At 36.2% G+C, this 21,823-nt stretch overlaps 3 protein-coding genes and 1 long non-coding RNA gene across 6 annotated transcripts; 2 read left to right on the plus strand and 2 right to left on the minus strand.

Moving 5' to 3' along the window:
- The first annotated feature begins 80 nt into the window (after positions 1 to 80).
- LOC135082074 (uncharacterized) lies at positions 81 to 13,400 on the plus strand. Of its 3 annotated transcripts, none has more exons than XM_063976850.1 (11): positions 81 to 320; positions 438 to 544; positions 1,558 to 1,718; positions 1,819 to 1,929; positions 2,450 to 2,532; positions 2,785 to 2,885; positions 3,513 to 3,578; positions 3,708 to 3,852; positions 4,052 to 4,166; positions 8,768 to 9,049; positions 13,099 to 13,400. In XM_063976850.1, the coding sequence occupies exons 2-10, from the start codon at positions 438 to 440 to the stop codon at positions 9,046 to 9,048; spliced, it is 1,170 nt and encodes a 389-aa protein (XP_063832920.1). In that variant the 5' UTR covers positions 81 to 320; the 3' UTR covers position 9,049; positions 13,099 to 13,400. The 3 variants fall into 3 exon arrangements, with proteins under 3 accessions (XP_063832920.1, XP_063832906.1, XP_063832914.1); XM_063976836.1 differs by having other exon boundaries at positions 81 to 314; XM_063976844.1 differs by having other exon boundaries at positions 81 to 180.
- Positions 13,022 to 14,556, minus strand: LOC135082099 (uncharacterized). The gene is made up of 2 exons (XR_010259345.1): positions 14,051 to 14,556; positions 13,022 to 13,165 (listed from the first exon to the last, which is right to left on the minus strand). It is a non-coding gene; the product is annotated as an uncharacterized LOC135082099 (long non-coding RNA).
- A 3,590-nt stretch (positions 14,557 to 18,146) lies between these two features.
- Positions 18,147 to 19,666, minus strand: LOC135078540 (decapping nuclease DXO homolog). The gene is made up of 4 exons (XM_063973081.1): positions 19,514 to 19,666; positions 19,107 to 19,365; positions 18,661 to 18,799; positions 18,147 to 18,362 (listed from the first exon to the last, which is right to left on the minus strand). Exons 1-4 carry the CDS (start codon positions 19,650 to 19,652, stop codon positions 18,147 to 18,149), a joined length of 753 nt encoding a protein of 250 aa, XP_063829151.1. The 5' UTR covers positions 19,653 to 19,666.
- A 1,098-nt stretch (positions 19,667 to 20,764) lies between these two features.
- On the plus strand, positions 20,765 to 21,646 carry LOC135082108 (uncharacterized protein CG16817-like). The gene is made up of 2 exons (XM_063976861.1): positions 20,765 to 20,883; positions 20,961 to 21,646. Exons 1-2 carry the CDS (start codon positions 20,849 to 20,851, stop codon positions 21,442 to 21,444), a joined length of 519 nt encoding a protein of 172 aa, XP_063832931.1. The 5' UTR covers positions 20,765 to 20,848; the 3' UTR covers positions 21,445 to 21,646.
- The last annotated feature ends 177 nt before the right edge of the window (positions 21,647 to 21,823 follow it).

Raw genomic sequence — 21,823 nt, forward strand, 5'->3', positions numbered from 1 at the left:
TCAAAATCATGGCTGCCACCAAAGAGCATAAAAGAGTGCTGCCACTATTAAGTAATCTGTGATGGCTGCTCATAGGCTGGCTGCTCGGAACAATATTAGTTTTCCTATGTATTACTTTTCTCTATGATATTAGTTATTGTTCCGAGGCTGGCTGACTGTGGCTGACTGAAGTGTAGTGTTGTATGAACATTTTGATTTAGTTTTTGAATTAGCTAAAGTAAAAAAAGCGTGCTAAAAAGCCTTAATTTCAGTTTGTGTGTGTGAATTGCTATTCTGTTTATAAAAGCTAGAGTAGAGGTTATACTTGGTCTGAGGTAGAGGTAGTTTTTGGTTTTAAATAAAAACATTATTGTACTACACATTCTACTACTTTTTATAATAAAAATCCTGCTGTAATTTACACTGCTGTAGTTCATAAGTTAAATGATTTGATTCAGATGGCGAAACGGCATTTTCTGGAAAGTGGCTTAGGGTGGCAGCAAGATGATGATTACCATGACGAAATGTATAGTACACATAGACGCAGAACTAATGCTGATGCAAGGTATGTATTGAGCTATCAATACTGTAATTTGTCAAGAGGAATTTCTACAGGGTTTAATCTTTAATCTAAAACCCTTAATTTGTTTTAGTAGTTTTGACTTACCATTGTTACAATTTAACAGTGATGATAGCATTGCTATCTTGTGAAAATTTTACCTACTTTCTCATTATTTATCATTTATAGACAGCATAGCTTCCTTCTTATGACTGACACATCACATATGTACATACGAGGGTGGTCTGAAAAGTTTCCGACCTAACATAGATACAAGATTTTTTTTCTTAAAATTTATTTTTATTTTTCTACATAGTCTCATCTACAGTAATTAGTCGGCGCCAAAACTCGGATTTATTGCGCCTAAACTGCGCCAACAGAGCATTGGAAATGTTCATTCGAACACATCGTTGGTCTGACGTTAGCAAACGCGGCACCCAACGCGCGGACAGCTTTCTCATGCCTAAATCTTGATTTAATATGTGACAAACACGTTCTTTGGATATTTTCATTGCCTCTGCTATCTCTCTCACTTTAATTCGGCGGTCGTCTAACACCATTTGGTGAACTTTAGCGATGTTATCGTCAGTAGTTACAGTTTTTAGACGTCCCGAACGTTCATCATCTCCCAAGCTCTTACGGCCACGTTTAAATTCGGCTGCCCAAAATTTTACTGTGGTAAATGACGGTGAAGAGTCCCCGTACACAGAATCTAACTCATCTTTGATTTGCGTAGGGGTATTCCCTTTCAAAAACAAATATTTTATGACAGCTCGATACTCGATTTTTTCAATTTTCACAAAAATACTCACATCGACTCACTCAAACGACTTTCAAATAAAAACCGCTCGTCAAAAATGGCTGAAACTTTGAAGTGTTGCTGTCAAAAGATGCACAATTACATTCCCTGACTTTAATTGATGTGTGCTGCCATCTTCACGTTGAGGTCGGAAACTTTTCAGACCACCCTCGTACATGGCTTGGCATTCACTGAGACAAGAACTTAAAAATATTTTCAGAAATAATCATTACTATGAAGCTTTTGGCAACTACAGTGGAGGGTATCACCCACGTAGACTGATGGATATAGAGTTCCAAGAAGATAACTTCTTTCCGCCACTCTCAGGAACCAGACAGCGGGAACCAAAATGTGATGATGAGAAAATAAAGTTTTTAATGCGTAAGTTATAAGTTTCCTAAGAATGTTTGCCTGTAATAAAAAATGATTAAGGGATCTGTCTTGTCTGTAGCAATTAGGTTTTAATTTTATCATATTGTAGGTTGTGGTGTTCCGAAAGAAACACTTAGAGGTTTACCTAGTGAGTTACTGGAGCTTTATGAACCGGACAATTGTGGACTGTGCTGCTACCAATTGGACACACCCCACATTAGTAAGTGAAACATACAATGTTTACAAAGTTTTTTGGTGAAAAGAGTGTATAACAGGTTGCATTGTTTACCTAAAATAACTAACTTTGAATTTAAATGTTCAGCTTGCCAGGCGACTGCTCTTCCAACTGAGCTACTTAGACACTGTTACTACTTATTTTTCAAGTGTTATACACTGTTATAGCCGTGGTTTATTTCCTTTATGTTGGGTTATACTACCCTTTAACATCCTTGAGCAATTTGTAAGTAAATAATAAAAAAAAACATGTTCACAACAATCTTTGTAGGCCTCATGGCACATCAGTTCCTCTTGCTGACAATCTTATACATGTAGATAATTGTCTGTAATTTAGTGAGCACTCATATCTCATTCAATCAGCCTGTTATTAAAATTCTTTATTAGTATGTAACTGCCATTTTTAGGGCACTTATACACACAACATTACATCTTTGGTTATGATAGATAAGGGTGTGATGGAAGATGTTGTATATTTTATTAATCATATTGAATTAATATTTCAGCACAACTTCATTATGTTTCAAAAAATCACTTGAAGAAACAAAAGAAATGGTTACAACATCCAAACAGGCAATCTCTGTCAAAGGTATAAGACAATTTCAATATTAAGATTGAAATGACACTTAAAACTCTATTTGTACTAAAACACATTTTCATGCATGATGAATTTTAGATTTGGGTAAAGATTTAAATTAAAACCAATCCAACCAATCTTCTTTATAGATTACAGCATATTATTAATATTTATATAGAAATTCTCTAGTCTGTAGTTTTAGTTAAAAAAATACAATTTTATCAATAAGAACATTTACAGACAAAAACATTATTTGTGTTTTAGCTACCTTTAAGGGCTCGTGAACTTTATTGTGAGCTATGCGACGTTCATATCACTTCTACATCGCACGCTAAGTTGCACTACGAGGGTAAACCTCATCGCGCGTAAGTAATAGAATAATATCAACCTTATGCTTATTATGTGTCCCAATAAGTGCATGCCAAACTTAAGGAGATGATGAACTAATAGATGATCATCTAACAAAACATTTTTTTTAAGGTATCACCATTTCAATTTTAAGATTTTTTTACATGTTTTTTTAAATCCCCAAGTTTGAGCCTATGTCTTGTTGCTGTGTATATGTCACCGTAAAATTATGAATTCCGTCAGATTATAATCTGACGTAGTTAAATTACAATCTAACCTAACCTAACACACTGTTGGTTTACAATCTAACTCGTTATATTATAAACTGACAGAGTTCACAATTTCACGTTGACATAATCCAATGATCAGATATTTTTCTTATTCAAGAGCAACAAGACATAAACTCAAAATTGGGGATTTAAAAAACATGAAAATACATCTCTGAAATAGTGATACTTTTACTTTTTTTATTTTCTTTTATAGACCATCTGTAAAGATATTTGTATCATAAGTCATCCATTAGTCTATCATTTTTAGTTTGGCACACTCTTTTTGGGACTCTTTTTGTATTATAGTATGTGAGTAGCGCCCGTTTAAATATAAATTGCTCTGTGATTTATAAATATATTATTATATTGTTTTAGAATTGTAGAAGGCCGGAGAGTTCCTAAAAATCCAGCATTGCTGCCTGATTCTGCGGCAGAACGAATGTAGGTAAACTTCCTAGACTAGTGATTTCGCAAAATTATGAAATAACATTCAACACTTCATTATTTTTATTTGACTTAATTATTATGGTGTAGTTATTTAATAAATGTTCTTTATTACCTTGATTCTAGAGAAAAACTGATCAAGCGTGAAAAAAAATATATGAATATACCTGAAAAAAGTGTGCCAACAGACTCCAGTAATGAGCAAACGAATGAAAACATCCAAGTATTGGCAGGACCTAAGGATAATGAACTTTATTGTAATATTTGCAAGGTAAGTAATCAGTAATCATATTATTGCAAGAAGCGTGTCTCCTATCTATGCTATCAGATAGATTTTTTTTATATTATGTACTAAGATGTGTCCTAATTTAATATCTCGAGAACCCAATTCAAAAAGAGCTGTTAGCTGTTCTTTCACCGCAAAAACAGTTATAATAGGATCGTGTGTACAGATTAGTTATCTGTTTCAGGTATTCATGGTCAACTTTGACCAAATGACGGTACATTTAAATGGTAGAAAACATCTTTCGAAAGAAAAACAACACATATTGAAGATAATGAGAGGGGAAATAACAGAAACTGTTGGTAAGTGTTTTTTTTTTTATACAGAATAGAGATTTACTTTTTAGGACCATTTATGCTCGATTTTAACAACAGGTAGACGATGGAAATACAGAATCTTTATTTGTATATCTAATTCAAAAATAGTTAAGAGCGTTTACGCCGTTTGGCGCAAAAACAGTACTTTTTCAACTCGTTACAATCATTAACCAGTTTATATCCCAACTAATATTATAAATGCGAAAGTAACTCTGTCTGTCTGTCTGTCTGTCTGTCTGTCTGTCTGTCTGTCTGTCTGTTACGCTTTCCCGCTTAAACCTCGCAACCGATTTTGATGAAATTTGGCATAGAGATAGTTTGAGTCCCGGGAAAGAACATAGGATAGTTTTTATCCCGGTTTTTGAAACAGGGACGCGCGCGATAAAGTTTTTCTGTGACAGACAAAATTCCACGCGGGCGAAGCCGCGGGCGGAAAGCTAGTTACAAATATGTTATAGGCATAAATAATTAACCAATTTCCTAGTCTAAATAGTTGAGAAAATATTTCGATTAGTATAGTATTTAGGAATTCTATCAAGATAAGTCCACACAGGTTTTCTACATTTCCACTTTAGCGTCAGTTTACAAGCTGAAATTTTTATAAAAATACTGTGAAAACGATTTAATAAACATTTATATCATATAGCATAGATCCTTGGGCAAATAGTTAGTTGAGAAATTTTTTAGATTTTAACATTTTACAATAAGAAATCACAAATTCAAAAAACGTAAAATACCCAGAAATCAAAGTGATTTTTTCACCAATATTCTTCCTTAATTCAACACAAAAATAGCTCAATATGATAGAAGACTATCTTATCTAAAATATGTATGTTGAAATGTTAAATAATTCATTGTAATTTTTTTTCTATGAGTATTTGAAAACTACTATAAATCGCCGCGCACGAATCGTTCAAATTCAGTCCGCCTCGAGGCGTCCCAGAGTGAGGTCACGTCGCTCGGTGCTCTGCTGACATGTGTCACGCGTACGTTGATCTTTGACAGGTAGCTGGACGTTTATAGTGTATCCGCAAAATCTTGGTGGTAGATTTTGCGATCACTTGGTAATTAAAATATTTTATTGTTATTTTTCATTACAGTCTATTTTTACAACAAATTCTATTTCAACAATGAAAAATAAAATTAAGTTATTTTTAGCGATGAAACGAAAATGAATGACGAAAATTTGGAACAGCAAGTTATGTACAAAGAGGAATAATATTAATAATTTATTCACCATAAATAGGTGGTTACAGAATAGTTAATAGGAATGCTCTGCCAGCAGGGAATTACAGTCGGAAAATCTTTGCGGTAGGTACCTCGGATTGTAGTTAGTTGGACAGTGGTCATTTGACGGCCACTTGAATCGTCTCACCCCTAAGCTTTTGGCTACCGCCGGCGCACTAAGCCGGTTGATGCCTAATCTCGGAGGCCCGGCTGCACTGAGTCGCTGACTATACTTTTGCGTCGCGCGTTATAATTATGGTCCTATATGGGGCTCGAGTATGGCACAGTGCTGTGTAGTCGTGGAGTATCCTACTGTTGAAAAAAGCGCAACGCATGATATCACTGAGGCACAGGCTGAGGTAATTCGTGAATACCGCATAGTATCCGCAGTCCGTCTATTCCCGGTTGTGGACACTGAATGTCCCTACTGAGGATAAATGGGAAAAAAAAATATTGTCATTAGTGGCGACGTATAACAATCCTAACTAATATCCTATCCTACTAATATTATAAATGCGAAAGTTTGGATGTCATGATGTCTGGATGTTTGTTACTCTTTCACTCAAAAACTACTGAACGGATTTTGTTGAAACTTTACAGTATTATTGTTTATAACCCAGATTAACATATAGGCTATAATTTATGACGATATGTGACAAATAAATTTCAATAAATAAATAAGACGTGTCTAAAAAGCGCAATCTATCGTCATTGGTTAAAATCTACAGTGCTGGACAAACTACTGTTTCTGACGTTCGTTCGTAAATATTCATGCGGGGAATCCGTGAAACGCCATCTATCAACATGATATCAAAAAACAGATTTTACGAACTAAGGGGTACGAGGTCCACGCGTACGAACTCGCGGGCGGCCGCTAGTTCAAAATAAAATTAATAATATTTGTATTCCTCTGGTCTTACTTGACTTTTACTTTACGTATGTCATGCACGATGACATTTGTGTCAATATTTGTGTACCTACGTCCCCACTAGGCATAATTGGGATGTATTTTTCTAATTTGTCATAAGTTGTGAGAAAGCCTGTAGCTACAACTGGGAAAGTATGTGTCGCCACTGGTGACAATCGATATTATTTATGCCATTTATCCTCAGTAGCGACAAAGCTAGTGTCGACAACCGAGAATAGACGCCAGTTTCGAGGTGACCATAGGTCCCAAGGGGAAATGTACGTGTACGTGCACCACGAGAGGTGGAAACCAAAAGGTAGAAGCTTGAGGATCTAGGCCCTAGAGTGCTGAAGGGTACGCCTGGCCGTCAGCCAAATTTTACGTCGCACCATAGAGGCAGTTCTGCCTGTATTAGAAGAGTGGGTGCGACGGCATGATCGACTCACACATAGGGCGACCCAGGTTCTATCAAGATACACGCCATGGATGCTTCGGGCCATTCCTCCACCGTATAGGCCGAGAGCCTGTAGATGGTTGTCAGTCAACACTGCAGTCTTGGCACGTGAGTCACCGCAGCAGACTGACACGCTCCAACAGTACCCAGCCTAAGCGAACGAGCGGCGGTTGGAAATGACCTCTCCCTACCAATCGGGAAGAGGCGTGAGATAGATAGATAAATTGTTTATTTGTTGTAATACACACTTTTTTTAATGCTTTTAACACACACATTATGTATAGTTGCTATTGAAACTCAATTGTGATTTCTCATAGACTGATATTTATTTGAAATAAAGTTAGTTAGTCAAGAAACACACTAGGTGACACCACTCGTATTTTGTTACACAGGTTAGTAATAATTTCAACAGTTGCAACATAACAAAAGTCACAAAACAACAGAAGATAAAGATGATTAGCGTTTCAAATACACTCGGCATCAAATAAATCGCACCTCCCGCGACAATCACTTATCAAACGTATGCATCCCCACTTCCCACCAATATTGGTACCATTTGAAAGCCTAGTTCTAAACTTCATTTCATTAAAGGAAAGGTTTTTACCCCAAAAATGTGTCTTTACAAGGATCCAGACTCCAGAGTCACTTCTTCAAAAAATAGGTAGTTACGCTATAGCCATTTTTTATGACTATAAAACTGTTAAGTTGGGATTAATCGCTATCCATCAGTTAAAGAGGACACGTGAGATCTTCATTTGGTTTTGTAACCATAAAAATTGGTCTAATTGATCCCAGAGGTGAGCCCAAAGTGAGGTCTATTTTCAAGTCACATTTATGGTATATGTTAATCATTTATTTAGAAATGAAATGTATTTTTCTTTAAGGATATTTATTGGGCTTTCAAATAACACCAATATTGTTGGGGTACCATAATTGTGTCAGAAGAAAATCTTTAAAGTTCGCGTCGCGGAAGGTGCGGTTTATTTGATGTTGAGTGTAGTTCCCTGCATCAGAGTGATGTGTGCCGCAGCGATGCAAAAAGTAAAGAGCTCAGTATAAACACTACCCTCAAAAGGGCAGAACACTGATTTTCAGCTTTTGCTAGAGAACGCATGAAGCGTACAGGTACGGAATGAACCCGCTCGCTTTCGGAAACAATATCTACATTAGTATAAAATACAATTCTTATGAGACAAATAATCTTATGGTATAGTGTGCTTACTCTCTGTGAAAGTGTTCTTTCACAGAAAGAAGCATTGGAAAGGGGGAGCGAGAGGCCTCAGCCGACACTCCGGTTATCCGCCGCCGACACCCTGGGCGCAAGAGGACAGCTTATGGTCTCCAACTGTCCCTTCCTAACAGGCCTCGGTCGCTAGACATGGAGGTGTCTGGTGGCGGCTAAGGACGAATGCTACAGGCAACAGCCAATGGCGATGTCCCGCGTTCCCTCATATCCCCAATAAATATCACTCAATGGATCATGGCAGTAACAGTCAGGTTTTTAGTGGGTGTAGGGGCTACCCACCTTCTGGTAGGAAGAACCCCACATAACCCACTAGCTGCCCCCGCAGCTGGTGGGTATGAAATGTTATGCATTTTCCGAAAAAAAAAAAAAGAAAATTTAACAGGAAAAGTTTGTTTTGAATAGAAAAAGTGAGCCTTTTACGATGGTGGATCAAAGTATTTTGGTTTGACTATAGAGCGTGAGAACACGCACACAGTCACAATTATTTTAGTGTGAATAAAAATAGCATCGAAATTACCTAAACCTAAATGCCATGCTAGACGTAAACGCTCTTAAATTAAAATAAAAAGTTCCCATACAACAACAAAAGCGTCGCCTAGTCGTACGGCACCCTTTGTGTGCACGGGCACTTGGCCTGCCAGTAAAGTCTCCCCCCAACACAGTTAAAATGTTCTTTTTGGCTTACGTAACCTATATACATTTTCAGAATAAAGATAAAGGTAGACTAAACGTAGGTATTTTTTGGTTTTCAGGATCTCCAAATAATAAAGACAATGAAAACAAGACTAACTTAGAAGAGAAAACAAAGGCCAACTTAGAGCAAACAAAGACTAACTTAGAGCAAACAAAAAACTTGGAGCAAATAAACACTAACTTGGAGCAGACAAAGACTAACTTGGAACAAAAAAATAACTTGGAGCAGACAAACACTAACTTGGAGCAGACAAAGACTAACTTGGAGCAAACAAAGACTAATTTAGAAGAAACAAATGATTCCGAATGGGGTGAAGGAACTGAATCATGGGAATTATAAGGTATTTTGTTGTGATATAATCCTAATTTCTGTATACTGGAGGTATATTATCCTAACGGCCGAATACTGAAACGCCATTTAAATATTTGACGGCTTCTCAAATAGTTAAGCAGCTCCTAAACTTACATTTCGCATACTCAAAACAATATCTGAGCAGTTCTCAATTTTTAAGCACCTCTCAAATTAAGTTGCACTTAAACGCCACTCAAATGAATTTTCGCATACTGAAACGCCATTCAACGCTAAGCATTACTCAAACAACTGTCAAATCGTCTTAAGCAGCTGTTAAATTTGAGAGTGCTTGCCCGGTATCTTAAATCCTATTCTTATACCTAAATCGACCTAAATAGTGGTAAATAATGTGTGTCATCGTTATAATTTCTTTCGAGCCTCGAGGAAATACCTAGATCTAATCGCAGGAACGCAATAAGGCTGAACGCTATTGAAAAATATTATTATGGGTCATTCCATAAAAATCTGTATATTTTCGACGTCATTTTGTCCGTAACTTTTTTAAGATGCTTTTGAATACTTTATTAGTGTAAATTATTGTTTATTAATTAATGAAGAATGTTCACTAATTTTGTTTTTTAGCTTTCTGTATTCTCTGTTAAAAATAAAAAATACACGTGAAAGAATTATTTCGATACGTCAATTAGTTTCCAAGATATTGAATTTTAAAAGTGCGGGCGGCGGCCGGCCCGCCATTTTATGCGCGTGACGTCATATTACAGTGACTGGCTCATATTTCTATGGGTGGAATCTTGCAAGCTGAATTAAGACCCACTTCCAGACAACCGATTAAGCTGAAATTTCGCAAACACATGTGATTTGGATGACCATGCAATATTATGATGACATGGAGCTGATCTGATGATGGAGCTGGAAGGTGGCCATAGGAACTCTATAATAAAACGACTTAAATGCATCGAGTTTGGGCTCGTTCGTTTTGTATTGATGAGTATTTTAATTCTATATAGTAATCGGGGTCTAATGATGGAGCTGGAAGGTAATTCGCAATAAAACGACACAATCGCATCAAGTTTGGGTTTGGTTCAATTTTAATTTCTGTGATGGGTCTGGGTGTTAATATGTATAATAGATATGTATTTACAAAAAAAAAAATATTTAAGTATGTTTATATCCGTTTTCTAGTGAGCGGACGCTGTGAATGTACGTCACACGGGGTCACGTGACCGTCGGCGGGACTCAATATTTAAGCGAACTTTGAATGCCTATAAAATCATAACTACTGGGTATTTTTGAATGAAATAAAAACTAATGTATTTGTAAATGTAAAAGCTTAACTGTAACATAGGTTTCAAGTGATTTTGCATACCTAGTAACATTCTCAATTATGTTATGTCTAAAAGGGCCAGTCACTTTATGCTTTATTTTAGGAGAAATCATAATTTTCATTTTTTTCATACTACATCTCCTATATGACTTCTAATAAAGTATAAAACTTTTAACCTTAACATTTATAGATAAGTTAATACACATAATGTAGTTGTTTTGTTATTATCACTATATAAAAAACATCATTCCCTAACTAGTAATTTAGTCCCAAGTGCCGTTTAAAGCTAGGGCCTGACGCTCTAGGGATTGACTATTTGGAGTAAAACTTAACACAAATGCAGATTAACTTTATATTATAAGATGCTTAATACGATGTGCCGAAAATAGCCAAAAAACCACACGTAAATACTATTAAATTATATACAATTTCCTATTATAATCAATAAAGCTACTCAACTAGGGACTGACGAAGTGACTGGATTAACACATGTTTCGGTAACAACTGGCACGTTTGCACTAATTCGAAAAACGGCTACCGCAAAGCCAGTATGGTCTGAGGATAACTTCGTATCGTACTTTAAAGTCAACTAAATGTCATTCACTCTAATTACATATTAAAGCGCAAAATTATAAAATCAGTGCGTGGCGAGGGAATGACGCTAAAAACTGTAGACTCTTTTTCAACTAAAGAAAATCAAATTATTGTTTATTGAAACCGCAAAATATTAATAGAATTTGGTGTAATATACATTTAAATAGATTATTCGTTAATTAAAACAAAGGATAAGTTGATGTTTTTATAAATGTGGGTCCCAAAACACAAACTTTTGGAGTACGGACATGCCTAGGGAATGACGTTTTGGGTCATTCAAAAGGAATTTAAGATGTTTTAAAAATAGTTTAAAAAAATATAAATGGGTGATGAATAAAGCACATTGCGAGCTGTTATTTAACAATTTTGGAATAAAATATTAACAAATATTTCATGTGAAATGTGGCGCGGACTAAGAGTTGACATATTTTTGTGGAATGACCCTTATAATGACATGCAATTCCGAGCGAGGTTCCGCGTCTCTAAAGAAACGGTGTTGTTTCTGGATTCATAATTTGGAAGCTCTTTGAAACCCCTCACCAAACGCCATACAACCAGTGGACCAAATACTTATTATAACCCTACTGTTCTACGCAACGGGAAGTTATGAACGTGTACTAGGTGATATCTTCCACATCTAACAGCCAACTGTGCATCGTATAGTGCACGAAGTAACAACCAAAATAGCTTCTATGAAATCGCAATACATAAACATGCCTATTTCTGAGGAATAAGGGGACATCGCATATTTCCAAGAGTTGTTGATTTGTCAATTTGATGCTCTGTCAACAATGATAAATGTCAATTGTGGTTACGTTTCGGTCCACGATCGCCACTTAATAGATTTCAACAATAAAAAGTATCACCTTTAAAATTATTTTTTTAATTAAATAAAAATACAAGCATAATTTTTTTTATATGACAAAACGAGATTTATATATAATAGAAACTAAAAATAAACTGTTCTATGTTAAGTTCATTGAGTATATTTCCAGAAAATACAATACATAACCAAACGATGCTGCGTGTAATGGATAAAAAACGTAAAGTTATCATTTGTGTAAATGAAAACATACTTTTTTTGGTAAATGTTGCCATTATGTAAACATTTGAGAGCTGCTTAGCTGATCACGGCTTCAAATCCGTTGAGTGGCGTTTGAGAATACCATTTAAAATTGAAGGATACTTAAATTTAGGAGCCCGTCAGCTGAGTGAAAGATTTGAGTAGCGTTTCAGTATTCGGCCGTAAGTCTATTTATTTTTCGACAAACGATGATTGTTCCTTCTCAAATAAAACATTCCTTTATTTTTAAAAAGAAATGGAACTGCATTCAAAGATTTCCAAAAAATGTCTGCTTGCCACACCTGGGAATTGTTAAAAATCTATAATTTTCGGAACTCTGAATGTAGTTCTTTCTTTAAAAAAATAAAGGCATGAATAAAGGAATGTTTTGATTGAGTAAAATTTTCTATCTACAGAGTTATGAGTACTTTCACTCCAGGTGGCATTACAAAATTCCATCCAGTATATTTGGGTTTGCTTAATTCGTACCTACATAATTCGGCATCAGGCCCAAATATTGGCCAGTTTTTTTTGGTAAAACACATGTACAACCTGTACTACTAGGCCTTGGATGCGCACCGCGATAAGCGTTTATCAATTTTGCGTGATAAGCCCATACATTTGTCGCCTAAAATCATCTATAAGATTTTATCACTGCGTGCATCCCAGCCCGGCTGGTCGAGTTAACTGCACACAATGCTGGAATGCGACTCTCGCATTCACCCGCGCACCTCCTGCGTCACGGCACTCATGGCGCCAGGTTAACTCGACCGGGTTGTAGGTTGAGTGTCATATTAGGTACGCAAAAGGATTTATTATTGCTCTCCTGCCTTGAACATAATTTATTTTGATGCAACCAGGCGAGGATGAAGCCCTTTTAAAAAAGGGTTCTGAGCACATCACAGTCCCCCAATCAATCAAAATCAGACGTATTGACTGGAAAATCACTTTCACACTTTGATAACTGCTAAGTGCTACATTACCTATACATTATAAAACGGGTATCGATTCAGAAGACATTTATTTTATAACTTTTATTGCTGTTATTTAGATATCAATAAGTCTTAAAATTAGTGATACGTTTCTGTCATTTCAGAGTTCGTTGTGCACGAAGAATTTTTCCGTCTGGTAGCAGCACCGAAGTATGGACTCTACGTTCAAATCTGTAAATAAAGTACATTAATGTACTTACTTACATGAGACAATGTAAAAGCACGGTAAAAGTAGAATGCTCCATTAACTAAACTAGAATATTAATCTAATCTAAACTGAAATAGAATTAAGTCCAAGGAGTGTGTTCTATTATTAAAAAATAATAATTGTACATACTGGTCATAAATATTATTATTTAGGTTTAATATGAATGTAAACATTTGAAAATATATCATTCTGATATGATTTTTTTGTTTTATTTTCTACTAGCTTTCCGCCCGCGGCTTCGCCCGCGTGGAATTTTGTCTGTCACAGAAAAACTTTATCGCGCGCGTCCCTGTTTCAAAAACCGGGATAAAAACTATCCTATGTTCTTTCCCGGGACTCAAACTATCTCTATGCCAAATTTCATCAAAATCGGTTGCGAGGTTTAAGCGGGAAAGCGTAACAGACAGACAGACAGACAGACAGAGTTACTTTCGCATTTATAATATTAGTTGGGATTTCAAGTTTCCCGGCTTATATCGGTAAAAAGGGAAAGATTTAATCTTAATGGAGCGCGAGCGGTCGGTCAAGACCTAATTTTCGGCGGTTAGCGTTTTCGGGTTCATATTACAATAAGGGTGTTGTATCTATCCGTTTAACGAAGTTCAATCCGATTTTTTTTGCTTGAATGGATTTACGCGGGCGAAACAAGCCAGAAATCCCCGCAACTCCCAACCTTCTTTCAGCTTCAGGCCTACCGCACCACGTAACCTATGTTTAGTCCAGGTAGTAGGCTGACGCTTAATAAAGATAGTAGGTATACAAAAAACTACCGTAAAAACAACGCCGACAATGAGAACTATGGTCGAAAGTCTTTAAAATTTAAATTAGTAATAATATTAAGAACTTACCTAAGTATGTTTTGTATTTCTAACAGCAGGACGAGCGTCGGCGTCGCCGCCGGCGCGACAAGCAACCGTGCGTGAAGCCAAACCATAGGGCCAGGGCTAATACGGCCAGTAGTCCTACTAATAGCACTCCTTGCACTTTAGGGTCAGAAAAATTCAGTGATTCTTGCGCCACGGCCTTCGATTTCTTAGTGCCTCCGGATGATGACTTCTTGACTGTCGAAGAGCTTTTCTTGGCCATTTTCACTGACGATTTTTCTTCGGCTATTTGCCCCATATTTGCATAATGCTCGATTGGTTACGTTTTCTTACCAAACATTTTCTTTTTGGATTTGGTTGAATTAGATAACGGGTAATATAATTTGTTTTTCAATCATTTTTGAGCTGTGATGGTTGATGGTGATTGTGATTCAACAATGATGTCTTGCATGACACAAGTCAAGATGAGTGTCAAATGATTTAAAAACTGTTTAGGCAATAGACTAAAATAATTTTAAACGAGTCCAAGTTTTGAATTGTATGAATAGTCATAGTCTTGCGAATTATTGCACCTCGAAATAAGTCCGTAAGGAGGGGTTTGTAATAGTTTATCAAAATTTAACTTTGTTTAGGCACCCAGGTACCTTTCTACATAAGGGCTGTTTGCGAACATCCATTGGCGAACGAGCAGACCTTTAGGCCTCCCCCACACTAGCGTCTTTCGAACGTCGTCTCGCCAGTGCAGCGATGAGGTAGCGCTGGTCGCTGGCTTTCTTCAAACAAGTAAATCGGCGTTCGGCGGCTGCTCAACATTGGCCACGTGTCGAGTATCAACGCTGCTCTGACAAGAGCATGACCATCGGAAGACGCTAGGTAGGTAGAAGTGTCCCGATGTTACTGTTTTTAAATAGTATCGCCATCTACTTCATACAACCAGACCGAGCTAACTGCGCACCTCGCGAAATGCGACTCCCTAGTCCCTAGCTCTTATCCGCGCACCTACCCGCGTTCGCCCCGTTCGCACCAGAGCCAGGCCTGAGCCCCGATTACGGTAACTTTTATAACGTCTACAATCCAGACGCGTTTCTGATTCTGCGATACGATTGGTCAAAACAGCTGACGTACGCTGTTGAACAACCAATCGTATCGCAGAATCGAGAAGCGTGTCTGGATTGTTGACGTTAAAAATTACCGTAATCGGGGCTCTGGCTCACTCCGCGCGGTACATCCGATAATGAAGAATGTTCACTAATTTTGTTTTTTAGCTTTCTGTATTCTCTGTTAAAAATAAAAAATACACGTGAAAGAATTATTTCGATACGTCAATTACTTTCCAAGATATTGAATTTTAAAAGTGCGGGCGGCGGCCGGCCCGCCATTTTATGCGCGTGACGTCATATTACAACGACTGGCTCATATTTGTATGGGTGGAATCTTGCAAACTGAATTAAGACCCACTTCCAGGCAACCGATTAAGCTGAAATTTCGCAAACACATGTGATTTGGATGACCATGCAATATTATGATGACATGGAGCAGATCTGATGATGGAGCTGGAAGGTGGCCATAGGAACTCTATAATAAAACGACTTAAATGCATCGAGTTTGGGCTCGTTCGTTTTGTATTGATGAGTATTTTAATTCTATATAGTAATCGGGGTCTAATGATGGAGCTGGAAGGTAATTCGCAATAAAACGACACAATCGCATCAAGTTTGGGTTTGGTTCAATTTTAATTTCTGTGATGGGTCTGGGTGTTAATATGTATAATAAGTTTGTATTTACAAAAAAAAAAATATTTAAGTATGTTTATATCCGTTTTCTAGTGAGCGGACGCTGTGAATGTACGTCACACGGGGTCACGTGACCGTCGGCGGGACTCAATATTTAAGCGAACTTTGAATGCCTATAAAATCATAACTACTGGGTATTTTTGAATGAAATAAAAACTAATGTATTTGTAAATGTAAAAGCTTAACTGTAACATAGGTTTCAAGTGATTTTGCATACCTAGTAACATTCTCAATTAAGTACCTACAGCGAAGCGCCCCGGGCGGGTATTATATCAGTCGAGTGTCACGCGCGCGCCCGTCAGGACGCTGGCGTGCGTTGTAGTATGTACCTAATTATTCTATGATCGAAGTATTATTTAAAAATGTACATAAAGAGAAATAAATATTGTGCGGGGTTCGAGTGTTTAAATTCGAAAAGAAATCTACACCGGATTTATCTTTTTTTTCGCTTCCCAAAGATGCTGAAAGGTATGTTGGTCATGTAGGTAATCAATAATTCTTAGGATAGTATAGGAACCTAACCTACCATGACTACTGCTCAGAATGCGTTCGTTCGTTTCAGCCAAATGACGTCCACTGCTGGACAAAGGCCTCTCCCAAGGTTTTCCATAATGAATGCGTACTTACCTACATACGTACCTCATTACATATAAGTAGATTAATAAATTTTTCACTAGACAGCACCCCTAACAACGTAAGAAGAGTTCAGAGGCACGCGATAGAAAGAGACAAAACTTGTAGGTGAATAAAATTGTAGGTACGTAGTGCTGTGCGAGCTGAATTCCACTGTATAGCGTCGTAGCAAGACTCGCATTTATTTAAATCGTCTTGCGGAGTAATCCTTCTGTACCTGTACTATTACTTATTCTGTGCCAGAGCGTCGAAGTGACGTCTGACGGCTGCAAGGTGCGCAGTTAACTCGACCGGGTTGTATGTGACGATCTTTATCCATTAGCTTCGTGGTATTTGGAATGACTGCATACCCTCTTTCTATAATACCGTCTTACGAAGGTATAGTTCCAAAATACTGAACTGTCCTATGCATGACATTGACAGTAGGGCGCCACCGTCAATACCGGATCGCTGGTTTCGATTTTTGCCATGTTGGAAACCATATAGTTGAACGATGGTAGCGCCTCCCTGTCATTGAGTTTGGTGGGACAGTTCAGCGTGGGTCATCTATACAGGAGCTCAAGTAATTAAACATTACAACATTATGTTCTTACATAATTTATTTACATTTCTCCAGATACCAATTGGGTAAAATCACATTGCTTTTGTCAGAACACTCTGAAACCGTAATGGGTCATTCCATGAAAATCTGTATATTTTCGACGTCATTTTGTCCTAAACTTTTTTAAGATGCTTTTGAATACTTTATTAGTGTAAATTATAGTTTATTAATAAATTATGTTATGTCTAAAAGGGCCAGTCACTTTATGCTTTATTTTACGAGAAATTATAACTTTTAATATTTTCATACTACATTACTCCTATATGACATTTAATAAAGTATAAAACTTATAACCTTAACATGTATAGATAAGTTAATATACTTAATGTAGTTGTTTTGTTATTATCACTATATAAAAAACGCCATTCCCTAACTAGTAACTTAGTCCCTAGCGCCATTAAAAGCTAGGGCCTGACGGTCTAGGGACTGACGATTTGGAGTAAAACTTAACACAAATGCAGATTAACTTTATATTATAAGATGCTTAATACGATGTGCCGAAAATAGCCAAAAAACCACACGTAAATACTAATAAATTATATACAATTTCCTATTGTAATCAATAAAGCTACTCAACTAGGGACTGACGCAGTGACTGGATCAACACCATGTTTCCGCAACAATTGGCACGTTTGCACTAATTCAAAAAACGGTTGCCGCAAAGTCAGTATGGTCTGAAGATAACTTCGTATCGTACTTTAAATTCAACTAAATGTCATTCACTCTAAATACTTATTAAAGCGCAAAATTATAAAATCTGTGCGTGGCGAGGGAATGACGTTAAAAGCTGTGGACTCTTTTTCAACTTAAGAAAATCAAATTATTGTTTATTGAAACCGTAAAATATTAATAGAATTTGGTGTAATATACGTTTAAATAGATTATTCGTTAATTAAAACAAAGGATCAAGTTGATGTTTCCATAAATATGGGTTCCAAAACATAAACTTTTGGAATACGGACATGCCTAGGGAATGACGTTATGGGTAATTTAAAAGGAATTTAAGATGTTTTAAAAATAGTTTAAAAAAATATAAATGGGTGATAAATAAAACACATTGCGAGCTGTTATTTAACAATTTTGGAATAAAATATTAACAAATATTCCATGTGAAATGTGGCGCGGACTGAGAGTTGACATATTTTTGTGGAATGACCCTAATAGAGTTATTTCCATAGTCATCAAATTGAAGATGAAGTGGCTCCTGATCATTACTTTTGGTTTCTTCAAGTTTATCCTTGAAACTGGTTTCAATGAAAGTTAAAAAATCGTCCAGATATTTTAAAGCCTTTTCAGGTTGCCATTCATTCTGAAACAACACCAAAGCTTAATTAAAATAATGTAGGTTAATGTTAATATTATGACCTGTGTGGTAACAGTGTCCTCAATCAGCGACGCGTCGTACCTACGTACCTACGCGTCGTGACGCGATTATGGTATGCTAACTATGGTCAAAGGGTAGGGGGGTTAGAGGCCTTTAATCCCTTTCCTTTATCCCATTGGTTTGAACACGCTCGTCCCGCATACCGCATCGTGACTGACGTAAAACACCGTGTTAAGTAATTTACTATTATGTCAGTAGTCACAATAGAAGTTGAAGTACTTGCCTCACAATATGCAGCAATGTCATCAGTATTGTAACATTGCAATCTCCTTACTATTCCTTTGTCATCTCTAAATCCTACGAGTAAACCTTTTAAACCAGCTAAGTAGCACTGACACCAACATCTCAACAGTTTGTATTTCCTGTAAAAGTAGAAAGCATTATGTTCAGATCTACTCTTATGGAAAGAATATCAAATAAAAGAAGATAAAGTAAGTATATATTTTATCTATTTTGTTTTGACTTATGACTGTTTTTGTAACATTCCCAGGTCATCCCTTGCTCAAAAGGACAAATTTTAATAATGGATTTTAAACTTTATTTAATCATTATAAGGTTTAAATTAAATTGAGAAGAATAAGTTTTTACATTTGTGAAAAGTTGATGTGCAAGTGAGTAGATTTGACCATTTGAAAAAACTTTATAAATTATTGTTACTGCGATACATACTTGAAATTTTGTTCCTGGTTTGGTGTTCGTATTTCTCTATTAGTTTTTAGTTCAATATACTGGTTACTTCTAAGGTAATTTAAATTTGTTTGAAAGTCATTGGTGTCAGGTGGAGGTGGTACTTTGTCTGTAGCCAGAAGACCATCTATTTGAGCACCATAAAGGAGTTGGTGTTTCCCTAGAGAGGACTGGTAGTAAAGAGAGAACTCCTCATTTTCTATGACTGGCCTGTCAATATCCGGCAATTGACCAGGAAGGTCTGAAATAAAAATAATTTTGCCTCACTTCACAAATAAAGCAGCTATTCTCAAGTATTGCACATGATACTAATGAATAGACCAAATGATTACTAAAAAATAAAATAATTAACAAAAACTTATAGAATACTGTATTCAGTAGTTATTTACCTGACAATAAATATTGTTCAAATTTGTAACCCCAAGCACAAAATATTTTTTCCTGCTTGGTTCTGTTTTGTATTCTTTTTATCTCTTTTGGAGTGTCCAATGAACATAAGTATATAGAACCATTATACAGACAAGCCATTATACGGATATGATCTGCATGATAGGCATTACACATAATACTTATCAAAGTTCTCCTGTAAGTAATAAACTGATTTCCATGTGGTATATCTTTGATTCTATCAACAAGAAACTTTAACAGTAGATTAATTTTTTCGACATTGTCGTCGGTAGTTCTTTTTATAGCTTCGTCAATTTTATGGCTTAAATCTAAATATATTCTTCCCTTTGCAACTCGGTTCAGATATTTTAATTGCGATAAATCACCAATGTACTCTCTTCTAACATCAACACTCATGAATCCTACAATTTTGGGATAGCTAATGCTAAGTGGTATATTTTGTTTTGAGCTATTCATCATGATTTATACACGATACAAAATCTTAGCGTAATTTATTTTTTGTAGTGGTTTCACATAGTGTGGAGGTCTATCGAAGAGCAAGAAATGATCCTATGAAGCATGGTCCATGTAACGTCTTAAATATTTTTTGTGTTAGTCTAAATAAATTTAAACAAACAAACAAAACTGTGAAACAAAAACAACGATTACGAAACGAAAGAAACTGGAAAAAAAACTGACATTTGACAGATCTATTTTTTTTTAAATGACAACCTCACAGAGCACGTAATAACAACCGAATGACAGTGCGGGCAGTGCGGCAAGGATATAATAGTAATGGTTTAAGTTTGTATCCGATAGATAGCATCGTACTACAATCGTATCGTTTCAATTCTTATGTCATTCATAAGAGAAGTAGAGTGGAGCAGCAGTAAATACATTCTATTCTAGTTTATTTTGGTCTCTTACATTGAACCGTCGTCCCAGCTACGACATTTTGCATTTTGTCTAGGGGGGCCGATACTTGGCCCAACTTGGCCCCCTATAGAAATACCAAAACATGTCAGATTTTTATGTCAAAAGACGGTTCTTGAAAGGCCTTTTTATATGGTGTTACAAGGGATTCGATATTGGATTTGATCAAAAAGTGCAACTTGTCTGGACCTATTGGTTGGAGAAGAGGACCCATTCAAAGCCATGAAGGTAAAGATAATTAGCTTCATTTTCAAAGCACATGATGGTTTCCATCTTTGTTATCATATGTCAAAGACCATTCGATTCCGATGGCAAAAAAAAAAAGTCAAAAAGTCGCTCGCTTCTCGATTCTCGTTTTTCGTCTTAATTTTGTTGCTTGTCTGCGGTTCCGTGCTAAATAATAGATGCTTGAAAAATCGGCAAATTTAATATCACAAAAGTAAGTTTAATATGCAGTGAGATTTATAAATAATTTGTATTCTTTTGTTTACTAACATGTTTCAAATTAAATTTCAGTATGAGTTCAGAAGCAATGGTCATTCCGCCATCGGTGTCGTGGGCTCAAAGAAGTGCTTGTATATTTCTAACTTTCAATGTTGAATGCGAAAAGCCAGAAATTAAAATCGACAATAAACGAGTTCATTTTAAAGGATTATGTGCACCAGATCAGAAGTTGCATGAAGTTGAAATTCCGTTATATGGTGAAATAGACCCAGAAAAAAGTACTCATTGCAACAAAGGCCGATTTATTGATGTAGTTCTTCTTAAGAAATCGGACGGACCATTCTGGCCAACTCTTACAAGTGATAAAAAGAAACACCATTGGCTAAAAGTAGACTTTGAGCGCTGGCAAGATGAAGATGAAAGCGGTGAGGAAGGTGACAACATGAATGATATGTTTTCTAACATGTTCACCGATAAAATTGGTGACTTTGGTGATGAAAACGAAAAGGATGATTCAAGCTCTGCTGATGAAGAGGACTTACCTGATATAGAGTAACATAAACAAGTATTTCTAAAATAGTGAAAAACAATAGCCTAGATTATGAACCAAACTTTGTGCTTTTATACAAGGAATATAGTGGTATAGCTTAAATTTTACTTATAAGTTCATGTGCTTTGGTCTTGGATGGAAATTTAAATTGATTTATCAAGTCCTATATGTTTTAAAGGTGTTTGAATTTAAATCAATTGTTAAAAGTTTCAAGTGAAAGCTTGCAATGTGCAGTCATGTAATTATGATAATGATAATTTCCGGTTGGTTAAGTTTTGTTAAGTAGCGCTAGTTTGATAAATAAATAAATACATTTTTGGCCTTCAAAAAAGGATTGTAGATATTTCTGTATATGAATATTTTTTTCATAAATATTTTTATGTTA

Source organism: Ostrinia nubilalis, chromosome 2 (genome assembly GCF_963855985.1).
Source record: "Ostrinia nubilalis chromosome 2, ilOstNubi1.1, whole genome shotgun sequence".
Classification (NCBI taxonomy): domain Eukaryota; kingdom Metazoa; phylum Arthropoda; class Insecta; order Lepidoptera; family Crambidae; genus Ostrinia; species Ostrinia nubilalis.